This window comes from Malus domestica, chromosome 13, assembly GCF_042453785.1.
Source record: "Malus domestica chromosome 13, GDT2T_hap1".
Classification (NCBI taxonomy): Eukaryota; Viridiplantae; Streptophyta; class Magnoliopsida; order Rosales; family Rosaceae; genus Malus; species Malus domestica.
In genome coordinates, this window is record NC_091673.1 from 5,620,085 (window position 1) to 5,634,643 (window position 14,559).

At 35.4% G+C, this 14,559-nt stretch overlaps 1 protein-coding gene across 1 annotated transcript; it reads left to right on the forward strand.

The window, feature by feature from the left end:
* Positions 1-808: 808 nt before the first annotated feature.
* On the forward strand, positions 809-4,358 carry LOC103451907 (pyruvate dehydrogenase E1 component subunit alpha, mitochondrial). The gene is made up of 8 exons (XM_008391347.4): positions 809-1,676; positions 1,769-1,848; positions 2,055-2,132; positions 3,064-3,159; positions 3,266-3,337; positions 3,546-3,599; positions 3,739-3,804; positions 3,955-4,358. Exons 1-8 carry the CDS (start codon positions 965-967, stop codon positions 3,997-3,999), a joined length of 1,203 nt encoding a protein of 400 aa, XP_008389569.1. The 5' UTR covers positions 809-964; the 3' UTR covers positions 4,000-4,358.
* The last annotated feature ends 10,201 nt before the right edge of the window (positions 4,359-14,559 follow it).

The following is a 14,559-nucleotide window of genomic DNA, read 5'->3' on the forward strand; positions in this document are numbered from 1 at the left end:
AATTGATCGAAAACCAAACATTGGTAAACCAACTTCATCTACATCAATGTCGGTTCTCAAAACTTCATTTCGACGACGTCGATTCGATAACCCAACATTATCACCGTCTAGTAATATTCAACTTAATTTGTAATTGAGATGTCTTTAAGTTCTGCTAGTCAACCATAATCGTTGTTTTCGTCTAATTTTCTCAATTGGATGACGAAAAATAAATAAATAAATAGTATGTGAGAATTTTATAGCCTTTGAGCTAAAGACTAAATAGACCATCATTTGTTTATTATCAACTCAAACAAATTATTGGCAAAATAAAGAAATAATAATAAGGCGCCCGCCCAGCCGCCGTTCAATATGCGTAGACCATATAATATCCACCCACCAAATCACCAAACCACATGTAGCGCATCTTTGCTTACTTCCACCAAACCCCATTTCGCATCTGCTACCAATACTTGTACGGAATATTTTACTCAAATACTCAAAATTAAGTTTTTCAGTGCAAATTAAATTAACGAACACCCACAAAAATAGATACAACTATAGACTCAGGAATATAAAATAAATAAAAGTTTAGATTTAGAAAGAAAATACTAAAGAAATCATTTGCTTAGACGGTATAATGTCACTGATAAAAAATAAACTCGTCAATTAATTCTAATTCAATTATAAACATTCACTTAATATAATTTATAAAATAATACCAAAATTATAAAGTCAAAAGAAATCACTCCGCCACAAAAAAACGGCAGCTTACGTTTTCACTAATAAAATACTTTTATACAAATGATGAAAAATAATATTATTTTTTTTTTAACATTTTAACACGCATATCCATCTCTTATACAACGACACGTGATATACAACTGCCAATCTCCCGAACTCTCCACAAACCCTTTTCATTTTTCTTTTACCGGTCTCTTAGCTCCCATCGTCTCAGACAGCCGGAACGATCCAACGGTCAGATATGGCTCTATCCCGCCTAGCCTCCTCCTCCTCTGGCTCCAATCTCCTGAGGCCCTTCGCCTCCGCCTTATCCCTCACCCCATCTCTCCGCCGTCCGATCTCATCCGCCGCCGATGACTCCACCACCCTCACGTTCGAGACCTCCCTCCCCTTCACCTCCCACAACTGTGAGCCGCCGTCGCGCACGCTCGAGACCACTCCCAAGGAGCTTATGACGTTCTTCCGCGACATGGCGTTGATGCGCCGGATGGAGATCGCAGCCGACTCGCTCTACAAGGCCAAGCTGATCCGAGGGTTTTGCCACCTATACGACGGCCAGGAGGCCGTCGCCATCGGCATGGAGGCCGCGATTACCAAAAAGGACTGCATCATCACTGCGTACCGTGACCACTGCACCTTCCTCGGCCGCGGTGGGACCCTCCTGCAGGTTTTCGCCGAGCTCATGGGGCGCCAGGCTGGCTGCTCCAAGGGGAAAGGTGGGTCCATGCATTTCTACAAGAAGGACGCTGGATTCTATGGTGGCCACGGTATAGTCGGCGCTCAGATTCCGCTGGGATGTGGATTGGCTTTTGGGCAAAAGTACTCCAAGGACGAAACGGTGACGTTTGCTCTCTACGGTGACGGTGCAGCCAATCAAGGGCAGTTGTTCGAGGCGCTTAACATTTCTGCGCTTTGGGATCTGCCTGCGATTTTGGTCTGTGAGAATAATCACTGTAAGTAGATGTTTCTTCATGAACAAAAGATTGATCCAATGGATACTGTCAATTTACATATACTGAATGATTTGGATGTGCTTTTGATGCAGATGGAATGGGTACCGCCGAGTGGAGAGCAGCGAAGAGTCCCGCATATTACAAGCGTGGAGATTATGTTCCTGGCTTGAAGGTTAGATAGAATTTTTCAGTCTTGAATTTTACTGGTTTCCTTGTGCATTCTTTGAATTTCGTTAGCTAATTGAAGAAATGTTGGTTTTGTGATTGGTATAACATGCAAGTATTTGCAAAGAGTAGACGATTGTAGATGATAATCAGATTATTGTTTCTAGTAGGAGTTTATGCTCATTTAGCGAATGGTTTATGGCCAATCTTCAGGTGGATGGTATGGATGTGTTTGCCGTAAAGCAGGCATGCAAATTTGCCAAGGAGCATGCTCTGAAGAACGGACCCATTGTGAGTTATTCCTCCGTTGTTTGCTCTGACATGATTTTTTTAAAGTTCTTTGTGCAAACTATGGCAACATGATTTGATTTATTGTTAGGACATCTGCTTCACTGTTTTAGTTTATAGTCCCACGTATAGAAGCAAAACCTGATAGGTAGTGCGTATGTCAAATGACTTTTTGGGGGAGGACCCATAATTGATAATTCCTTTGTGATTGCAAATGCTGCCAGAGTAGGTTAAGCGTACATTAGATTGAAGCTACAATGAACTATCACGCATGTGATCTGTGAATTAATCTTGTGTATGAGGGAAATGTCTAAGCCGCCTCTAGTCCGGGGTCAGTTTGACAGTAAATGTATGACTGTGATTTTAGTTTTAGAAATTGCAACTCTGTTTGCAGACATTCCGAAATTTGACGCAGAATCCCTTTAGAATTCTAGTATAAACTTGGGTTACAGTTGCATGGACTCCGGTACTTTGTTGGGTAAGCAATGCATTTTCTACTTGAAGAGACCTTTTTAGCATTTGTACACCCTTTGTGGAAGTAAATAGAGATATAATGCTTTGGAAATGAAAAGGGGCATGAAATGAAATGTTTGGTCCAAGTATTACATTCTCCATTTTTCTAATTTGAAATTGTTCAGATACTTAGAGAAGCCTGTGTGGTTCATTGAGGAATTGTAACCTTCATTCAGACCCAGGGTTTTGTTTAGATCAAGCTTTGAACCGTAGAGATTAATTGGTCTTTTTGAAATGGTGATCTGTGTGATATATGTGATATATGGAAGTCGTACAAGAGCTTTTTAGGCTTTGAATTGCATATTTGTTATTCATACAATCATGGAACTCATGTAACTATTTCAAGTGTTATAATTGTTGAATTTGCTGTTACTCTACATGATATTTTTTGCCTGACAATCTTCCTGATACTGGTGGTCAGATTCTTGAAATGGACACTTACAGGTACCATGGTCACTCTATGTCTGATCCTGGTAGCACCTACCGCACACGTGATGAGATTTCTGGCGTGAGACAGGTTTGATATGCATACTGAAATCCTTTCCCCCTTCCTTATTTTGGAGATTATGTGCCACAATTTTACAAGTGTCTTTTATAATTTTACTTTGTGATGCAATTTCTAGGAGCGTGATCCAATTGATAGAATAAGAAAGCTGATATTTGCTCATGATCTAGCTACTGAGAAGGATCTAAAGGTATCCTATTCAACTATACTGACTTCTGTATTAAATTTACTTTCATTTCTATTTTGATATAAAATTCCATAATTGAGGTTAAATGTTGGTTTATTGGTCCCGTTCCTGTTTCTCATCTTGCTGTCAGGGGATCGATCCCTGCTTGAATGCCATAAGGACTATGAGAAAAACGTATATGTATTTATCTCTTTCTCTACTCTTCGTTTAGGATATCGAGAAGGAAGTAAGAAAAGAAGTTGATGAAGCCATTGCTCAAGCCAAAGTAAGTGTAACTTTCTGCTGTCATTTGATTTCATTAGTTTATCTTTATTTTTATTTTTAAACGCGTGCTGCCGTATTTTTATTGTTACTAGATATCATTCTGTCACACTGTTTTTGATGTCTGTTGTTCCTGTTTTCAGGAAAGCCCGATGCCAGAACCCTCCGAACTCTTCACAAATATCTATGTGAAAGGCTATGGAACTGAGGTAATATTTTATCCCTTCCCTTGTATTTCACACACAGATAACACAATATGCTTTCTTACGTGACCATGTATTACTTACGTCCTCTTTGATTACGTTGTATGTGGATGTTACTTGCCCCGGTTGCAGCTAAAATCTCACGTTTAATTGCAGTCTTTTGGACCAGATAGGAAAGAAATCAGAACTGTACTTCCCTGAATCCAAAGCGGAAAGTTGCCGATGAGCGACCAAAGACTGTCCTTCGTCGACCCTGAAGGTCCTTTTGCTTTCACAATTGAACCACACCTTCCAATTTCCCGGAAAAGAGAAAAAAAATGAAACAATAAATGGTTCGAATCAAGATGGCCATCTCTTCCGAGCTGTACATTTTGATACTCGCCGTCGTTTTTGTATAGGATTATTGATTGTTCTCGCAAGTATTGAGGCCGAATTGTTGCATTCATGATATGTAGGTCTCGATGCTTGAGAGGTTACTGGTATTCGCGTTTGGAAATCTGCATCTTGTTTTCCCATTGCTCAATGCCATTTGATAGCGTCTGAGAATTGTTTTTTTCTCATTTCCAAGTTGTATTTGAAGCCTTGTTTTTTTTTTTTTTTTTTTTGGAAAAATACAGTACAAGAGTTACATCCAGAGCCGGTTATGGCAGTACATTATCCTCCACAAGTCAGTGACAATAGCTGGGGGAGTAACATCTCATAGACAATCTTGTTGCACCGAGAGACCAACCCGTGCAAGGCGATGAGCAACCAAGTTTGCTTGGCAACGAGTGCGGGTAATTTTACCTTCAGTGATTGAAAATATCTTCTACAATTTGCCCAATGAATGACAAATTTGGAGAGAAATCACACGACGCCTCCACAATCTGAAGTGAATTGCTTTCGAAAGAAATATATTGAAAACCCCTGTGAACTGCCCAAGACAAACCCGCCCTTAAGGCCACTGCTTCTGCATGGAGAGGAGAAAAAACATCCTCTTCCCTGCCGCATTTTGCTGACACAAAATTACCTGTTTCATCGCGGACAATGGCACCAAAACCGGCCACATTTCGTTCTACCGTAACCTAGCCCGAGAAGTTGTATTCAATTCGAAAGCAACTATTTCACTTGGTATGTTGGATGGATTCCACGCAGGCCATGAGTCCGTGGACGAAACGGACTTCGTTTTCCTGCGAATTGAGGATGAGGATGACTAGGTGGTGGTGGTGGTGGTGGTGGTGGTGGTTGGGGAAGGGTGGAGACGGTGGGTGAAGTAATAATATGATGCAACTGACGGCGGGTGAATTAATAATATGATGCAATTTATGGTGAAATTGGTCATTGAATTTTATGGAATTATTGGGTTTTATTTTTTTATTTTTTTATTTTTTTACAAGAAACAATAGAATATTTTATGATTTATTAGATCATCTCCAAAGGAGATGTCCAATTCTAAGTGGAATGTAATGTAATCAAATTTGAAGTAGGAGTAAGCTCCAACCGATATGTCATCCTATGTGGATTGACATATGAGAAAATGTGATGTCAAATAATTTTTAATTCTTGAGTTTCATTAATGCACTAATTATAGATCTTGAAAATTTATTTTTCATTGATTTCTTTATTTATAACAAAAATATATATTAGTTGGAAAAAGAGAAAATCTGACATTGCCACGTCCATCGGCGGAGCCACATTAAGGGCTAATCTGGGCTGTAGCCCAGGTAGCTTTTGGTAGAAAATAAAATTTTACATGTAATTTTTATTGATTTTCGAATGTAGCCCACTATATATTTAATCACTGATTCGAATTCTCTCGTTGTAATTATATAACATAGTTTACAAATCATCTATTTTTCTCACATTTTTTTCTCATCGCTTCTTGTATATGTACAAGTTTGAATGAATAACAAAAGTTCTTGGTTCACCTTATGAAAATTTTCTTAAGCTAACTAATACTGTAAAAAATATAGTATCAAATCTTTGTTTATAAAGATTTAAATCTTTAAGTTAGCTCATCCGGTGAAAATTTTCTAGCTCCTCTATTAGTCACATCATCCATCAAATTAACATTTAATATACATTTTTTGACATATCCTTCATAAATGCTTTTAATAAATCTACCTGATAAAATGATCATCCAATTAATTCCCAATTTATTTACTATCCATTTGAACAAATGATGTTGGGGAGTGCAACTATACACGAGCATTGGAGTGCGATGTGTAAATACGTTCCGCACTCTAGCTATGCCCGCCATAACTTTCCTCCTGAATTTCCTGAAATTTTTCTTATTGTAAGATGTTTCTGTTAAATGATTTTAGGTGGATTGCAGATCCATTGCTCAAACGGATTTACTGCTATGGTGGTGTTTAGGCAATTAATAATTTAATACCGAGTCATTGGTACGGGAACCAAATCTCTTTTGGATCCAATAAAATTGAGCATGTTGAGTAAAAGATTCGGACCGTTGAAATTTGATCCAATGATTGCAATAAATATTAACTTTCAACGGTCTAGATCTTTTACTCAGCATACTCAATTTTATTGGATCTGGAGGTGATCCGGTTCCATAGGTAAGAGTAAGACTCACTACATAGGGAGAGGGGCCCTTGTATTAGTGGTCGTGAACGCCTCACTGGTAGTAAACCATCTGTACAAAGGTCAACGCCACACAAATTAGATTGTAAAACAGCAAAAGTCATTTATCATCTACTTGTATTATGGTACATGTAATCACGTCACACTTTTTCAATATCCTACAACGAGTATTTGATGTATGTAGAGCGTGTAATTACGTCACGTCTAGAGAATATAAAACGATCTCGAAATATACTAGAAAATCTCGTATATAGCTAGTTTGCCCTCGATGAGCTTGAGATCCCAAACCACATGTCAACAAGGTTCCGGAATCCGGCTCCTCTTCTCTCCTGTGTCTATCGATAACGGTCCAGGCCGAATAAAGCCATCACCAAATTATATGCATGACTGACGCTCTCTATGTGGATGAAGAAGAAGCGTTACAGCATTTGCAGAGGTTGACACTTGCCGCTTCTTGTTGCCAAATTGGAAAAGTTTGAAGGCCTCACGTAAGACGTTACCAAACAAAGGCAATGGATAAACATGAGCAAAAAACCGGCGACTCTGAGAAGGGAGACACGAAACACGCTTGTTTCACGGGAGAGTAAGTTGAAAAGAAGAAACAGTGCTAATTTCCACAGTTGGCAAATCCTCAAATACCCACGTGGCGTTGTTTATATTTGTGTCGTGTTCATGTCAATTAAGAGAGAATTACTGGAGTACTCGCTCGTTGCTAACTGTCCGCTCATGGAGAAAAACTCATGTTGGGACATTATAATCACGTCACATGCTAGACACCTTTCACAACATCATGAAACTTTCCATTTGTTTTGTTCTAGCCCGACCCGCGTTGGTTCCTTCAACCTCATGGAAAGCTGCCCTAATATAGCAGCTCTACAGATGTTTCTCTCCTATTTAAGGCAAACACAAGGATGACCCCCATTAGGATCCACCAAAATGAGTCCCCATGATATCGATGTGAATGGAGAAGTTCCGTATAAAATGAGTGTGATGTCTTAAATTCGAGTTGCAAAAAATTAGAAAAATTTATCAAAGCCCTTTACTTACTCCTCAATATAGTCTATGAGGATGTCCTTCTGCTACAACAAAGACTCATTGGTTTAACTGAATAACTAAATAAAATCGATGAACATTTCTCTTCGTCTCAGGTCGACGGATCTTCTCAATTCAAAGATCCCCTATATGGAATTAATAATATATTATTGTTCTTCCACACAAAGAAAATGGAGGTAGAAGTTGGATCTTCAATAATTTAAAATCTCACTCGCCGTTTATGCATCCCGAATTTAAGTCTCGCACTTATAAATGTAGAAGAGTATCCGTAGACATCAACAAAAATATTAGTTGAATGATATTAATCGCGTAAATAACAGATTTTGTATTCATACGAATTTCACGTCGTATAAAAATGGAGAAATTAAGTTCTCATCCTTCCTTTTGCTACTCATGTGATAAAAACCTTATTACTTTTCATTTTTTTGATCAAAGTCCTTGGTATTAATAACATAATTAATTATTTCAATAATAAAATATTATTTATTTCTAATATATTCATTTAATGTTAAAAATGTTACAATTAGTATATTTATATTTATGGCTAAATTTTTTATCATATATTTTTATTTTTAGTTTGTACCCATTTTTAATTTGCAACCCTTTTTTAATCTGTACCAATTTTCTTTTCAGTTTTAATTTGTACCCATATATTAATTTCTTTTTGTGCCCATATTTTATAAAGTTTTATTTGTATTTGTACCCATATTTTTTTTTATTTGTACCCATTTTTAATTTTGCTAAATGTACCCATGCTAATTATATGTACCATTCATGTAATTTTTTTTCAAATTTTTAATCTTAAAATGTACTTATTCTTAAATATACCAATTTGTTATATGTAAAATGTACCCTTCTTTTTATATAAAATCTATTCAATTTTTTTTCTAATCCATTTTTAAACTTATATGGGTACATTCTTTTTTCTTTGATTCGAGAATGTATCCATGTTAAGTTTAATCGAAGAAATTTACTAATTTTATTAAGCCTAATATCTTTTTTTTTTGTTTTTGTGATTTTGAAGAATGTACCCATGTTTTGATACAATAGTTTTTTGGTTAATTTTGATGAATGTACCCATGTTTACACACACACACACAATAGTATATTTATATTTTAATATTTTTAATCCCACAAATTATGATTTTTTATTTAAAATCTAATTAATATAAACAACTATAAATTTCAATTTTTAATTTTAAAAAATATATAGTAACGTACATAGAAATAAATTATCACATTAATTTCAGGGACTTAGATCAAAAATTGAAAACCAATAAGGTTTCAGTCAAAGAATATTCGTAGTTAGGGACCGCATCCAAAGTCTCCCTATAAAAATTGCTCCCCTACATGCAACCAAGGTGAATGTGAACAAACAGCACCGTCCGAGTGGTGAGTCAGCAACCGTGGTGGTTGCATCATTCAATTTGTAACTCAGTGGCGCGAAGCCACCGTCAGAGCCTCAGGGCATCCAATGCACCCACTTCCCCCACCAAACTTCCCACCTTCCCAATTATTAATCAAATTTTAATTAAATTAATATTCGCTAAATCCCAAATTAACACGAAGAAAATCATGTTTTGTTGCGAAGTTTAACTCCTCATTGATCCTTTAACCCCCCACACGTGCAGTCAAATTATCCACGTTCTCTACAGTATATAGTACTCTGACTTACCATGAGCTCCTGATTTTGCAGACCAATCCTGACCGTCTGATTAATCATGAACGCAGAAACCAAAGCACACATTCTGATGAGTTTTGTATAAAATATTAGACTTTCCAGCTGCTAAATTTGACACTAATTTTTGTTTTATCTCCAAAGAGCGACAGACACTTCACTTTAAGACACTTCACTATATAACCTTTTTTATTTATGATTTGTTTGTTATTTGACAGTTAAAAGTGGATTTTTGAACATTGATTACGTTATTAGTTGATTAGAGGAAGTTTTAAGTTCGACTTACAGAAATGCGAGGCCATATAATAGTTGTAACTCATTGTTGTCAACGACACTTTATAAGTTATGGGTGCATTTTTTTTCACCATTCTACTTATTACTATTGGATTATTTTAAATTTTGAAATTTGTATTTATCCACTATACAAGTTGTAGAATTTAAACTCATCCGATAAATAGGGTGGTGAACATCACTAATTCATCATCGAGGTCGTACCCAGTGCACAAGGCTCCCGCTTTACGCAGGGTCTGAGAGATGTGAATGTCGGCTAGCCTTACCCCCATTTATGGAGAGGCTGCTCCCAAGTCTCGAACCCGAGACCTACCGCTCATGGGCGAAGGCACTTGCCATCGAGGGTAGTGAGAAAAAAATATTAACATAAGTTACGACAATACATAGTATACATATGGAAATATCTATCTTAAACTATTGAAAAGTAAATAAAACTTATATTTGCAACCTTTTTTTTTTTTTTTACATCTTTTGGAACTAGATCCCTCCAATAAAAAGAAATTAAATGAGATCTCAAATTTTTAACTCTCATATTAACATGTCCTAGAAATGTAAAATAAGATATACATTAGTTTTGGCTTCAATGTTAATCGATGATGTAAATTTTGAACTTAGAAATATTTTTAAACATTAAAAAGAAAGAAGTAGTTCAAAAATTTTGACAATTTTGGGAGCATAAATTAACAATGAAAATACTATTTTGGAAACTACATTCAAATATATATTTTGGTATAACTTTAGTTAATGAGTTAAGAACTGTTAAGGAGACTCCATAAAAAATGCAACTATCCATAGATTTAAAATCACCTCATGATTTTGATACGAGAATTGCCGTTAAACTATTAGATGCCTAATAATCTATAAAAAGCTTGAAAGAGTGGATTTAGTTAATTAAATACAAGTTGGGTGGTTTCCGGAATCCCAATCAACCCAATTCCAATATAATTTAAAATGTTAATCCTTTCCACCTGACACTTTTATTATAAATAAATAAATTAGAATATAAATTATAAGTTGAGATCACAATAGTCTAACAAAAAGAGGAGAGATGATTGGGTAGGCCACTCCCTCCCATTATTTTAAAATTTTATGGACAGCTTTCTAGTTGAAAAGTTCACGGACCATTTCCAAATCGTTTTTATATATATTGTCCACTTTTTCTAAAAAATAAAATAAATTATACAATATGTTGCGACGGTGCGCTGCAAATTATGAAATGAATGGATCGTGAATTTAACTTCATACCAGCTTAATTAAGCCTTGCATTTGTATTTATTCACCAATTTATACAATTAAATGTTTTATAGGTGAAGTGATTATGTCAGAAACTTTAACAATTAGCATATCATTGTTAATTAATTGTGATTTATCGACACATTAAATTCTTATTAGTTTTTTTTATATATGTGAAATTGACAATTTAAATAAACAATGCGTTGAACTGTCTATTAAGATGAAATTTTATGACACGCTTCGTTTTACTCATTCTTATGCACTCCACTATATAACGAATTCGAAAGCGAAAGTTGTATGACACATTTAATTTTTAAACAAAAAGAAATTAATTTTTATTGGATAAAGATTGACAATTTTTAAAATATAATGCGTCAAACTTAGATATCAAAATCATGTGAACGTTATTGAGTTCAGATACTGCTTTCGCTGCAAAGTTATGAAATAGGACGGACACTGCCTTGTACGTTTTACAAAATACCTAATCAACTCATTTTTTTTTCCTACTTTTATAATAAGGCAGTGGTGCGTCAGTTTGATTTCCAAATCAAATGCTAAGTCAAATGCTTAGTCCTTAAGTACCGTTGTAAATAACTTTTTAGGATTACCATCATTTTGGTTTAGTTTTATTAGTCAGTAAATTATACAATATGTTGCAAGGGTGCAATGCAATGAATGAATTATGAATGTGACTTCATACCAGCTTAATTAAAATTCACATCCTCTTCGGATTTTTGTTATGGGGTCGACGGGTCAAAGAAGACAAATTGTTTAAGGACTTGATTTTATATGAGGTGGACCAGTAAAATAGACTAATGAGAGCCTATAATTTAAATTGAGTGGTCCGAATTTCATGATATGTTGACCTTTGACACAAAGATCCATAGAGGATCTAAATTCGCTTAATTAAGCCTTGCATTTGTATTTACTCACAAATTTATACAATAAATGTTTTAGAGATGAAGTGATTACAGGGCCGGCCCTGAGAATTTGGGGGCCCTAGGCGAGCCTTCGAAATGGGACCCTAGAGTTCTCTAACTCTCGACCCTTTGTACATTGACATGTGTATAAAAAAATTCACTAAATACATGAAAAGCCTATTTTTACATCAAATATCATTAAAAATTAATATCAAAAGAAGAAAAATACACCAACATTACTCAAATTAGTATATTACTTGTCTCACATTTTTAGATGCAAATGCACTTATTAAGTTTACATAATCTAATTTTTCAACCAATTCAAACCGAAAGAGAAGTCCCTACCCAGTACACCAAATTCCAATCATTTTTCTATTGTTACAATGTTACTTATCACATTCAATAAATGAATGAATAGTTGGATTACAGAGACAATATCTTACAACTAGGAAAAATAATAGAGTGAAGAGGATAGTAATTTTTGTATACGTGCCTAGGAGGACGAAACAGATTTGAATAATTTATTATATATTATATAAACTAATTAATTTGAACATTTAATAAATGTAATTTTTCAAAAAGTTGAGAGTTTTAGCCCTTTAGGTACATAATAATGATATATGTGATGTGATCTTAAAATAGGGTAATAAAACCCCCGTAAAAATAAACATAAATGTGATATTCAAGAGAGAAGCAAAAAAGTAAAAATAAGATGGTGGAGACTATTTAAAGGGAAGAAGACGTGCATATATAAGAAAAAGATGGTGGGACCATCTTAAGTAAAATCGTGCAATTAAAATGATGTTGGGAAAATGGTTGTTTTCTTCCTCACGCGAGGCCGACCCTGCAACAAGAGATTTCCAAATTCCGGCTTTTATATATAAGCCCGCATAGCTCCTGCACATCCTCGTCCAAACCCGCCTAACTCCACCTAAAAATTTGGGGTCCTTCCGAAGTGGAGGCCCTAGGCGGGCACCTACTCCGGCTATCCTTAGGGCCGGCTCTGAGTGATTATAGATGTTTTAGAGATGAAGTGATTATGTCAAATACTTTAATAATTCACATATCATTGTTAATTGATTGTGATTTCTTGATACATTAAACTCGAATTTGATTTTTTTATGTGAAAATTTTCAATAAACAATATATTGAACTGTCTAATAAGATACAATTTTATGACACGCATCATTTTACTCACTCTTATACACTCCACTAAATGACAAATTCGAAAGTGAAAGCTATTTGACTCATTTAAAGAATATTTTTTTTAATTTTTAGTAAATAAAAATTTGACATTTTTTATAATGTAACGAGTCAAACTAAAATATAAAAACCCAATAAACGTTATTGAATTGAGATACCGCATTCACTTCAAAGTTATGAGATAAGACGAACATCACCTCATTCGTATTACAAAATATTTAATCAACTCATTTTTTCCAACTTTTATAATAAGGCACTAGGCGTCAGTTTGATTTCCAAATCAAAATGCTTAGTCAAATTGCTTAGTCGTTAAGTACCGTTTTAATTAGCTTTTTAGGGTTACCATCTTTTTGGGTTAGTTTCTTGGTTTCTTCTTGTGCAACGCAAGCAATGCTTTTTTGAAAAATAATGGAAAAATTGCAACATTTTGGAGGTAAAGAATTTGATACAATAATTGTTGGAGACGGAAAGTTCACTGAATATCCACTACACAAGCAAAGAATTGTCTAATTCTTGGCTTCCACTCAACAGATAATTATTATGTGTATTGTTAGAGGAATTGAAATCCTCTTCAAATCTCTTTATCCAGAGTTGGCGGATTCAAAGATTTGGATCACTTATTTTAAATTATATGGCTTCTATTAGTTCATTTCATTGACTCACCTCACACAAATCAAGTGTCCAGCACCCACTTCCTAAATATATACTTCAATAAGAATCACACCAGGTTAGATTGATATAATAGAAATCTCTAGTAAAATGCCCACCTATAATCCAGCAGATAAAGTACATTACATAGTCCGTTTTAGGGATTGGCGACTTACCCATCCAGTGACTATGGCACTGGACGTTCCAAAAAATGGGTATTATCGGGTTAGGGACAACTTACATTTTTAACATAAGTAAAGGACTGGTCTTTACCAGTTCTCATTGAGATAGGTTAGAATGCAAGCCTTTTTTTTCTTTCTTAACCTGACATAAATTGATTATCTCTCTCCCTTGAGCGGACCAATCTCTGGAGGCACTAGCTCCGGACTTCAAAATCTAGAGAGAATCTCAATTCTTTTTATAGCACATTTGTTTCAAAGCAAAAAAAAAAAAAAAAAAAAAAAACAATGTCATTTTTGCAAATTTTGTCCTTGAACTTTTTCGTAGCGATACTATAACCTAGTTTGATTTGTAGTGAACATAATTCAAATTTGATTGCAAAGCGAACGGACACAATATTCTAATCAACTTACTATAAATATAAATAAATAAATAAATAAATAAATAAATAAATATATATATATATATATATATATATATATATATAGCATGGTAGACATAAAAAAGATGATTAAGTGGGCTTTTTGCAAAATGTATTTGTCAAATAAGTAGTCGTTTAGAGCAAGTCCACCCCAAAGGGGTAGGCCAGCTCACAATCCACAACATGGCCTGACACCCATAAAAAGTGCTTCAGCCCAAGCCGTCCTATAGGCCGGCCCAGAATGTGATGAGCCAAGGCCCGGCCTATGTGACATCATGTCGACGCCAGGGTGACGTCATGTTGACGCTAGTGTGATGTAACATGCCGTTTCAATTTTTTTTTGCGCCTATCGGGTGGAAAACATGCGTGCGTGGTCGCGAGTGGGCAACAACATCGTAGAGGTGGGGCCCACTGTGCAGGCGCACTATGGGATTCTTTCGTGTGGATACGTGGCACAATGAGGACTGTTGGATTTCCAACGACTATTTTTCTGAGCCGTTGGATTTTCAACGGTACAAAATTTTGAAATCTAAATTTAATGGCTACTGACGTGG

Bases quoted from the DNA above. Each gene is read 5' to 3' on its own strand.
- LOC103451907 (XM_008391347.4), top strand. From the start codon at position 965: ATGGCTCTATCCCGCCTAGCCTCCTCCTCCTCTGGCTCCAATCTCCTG. The intron at 1,677-1,768 runs GTAAGTAGATGT...CTTTTGATGCAG, and splicing joins GGTCTGTGAGAATAATCACT to ATGGAATGGGTACCGCCGAG. The intron at 1,849-2,054 runs GTTAGATAGAAT...GCCAATCTTCAG, and splicing joins ATTATGTTCCTGGCTTGAAG to GTGGATGGTATGGATGTGTT.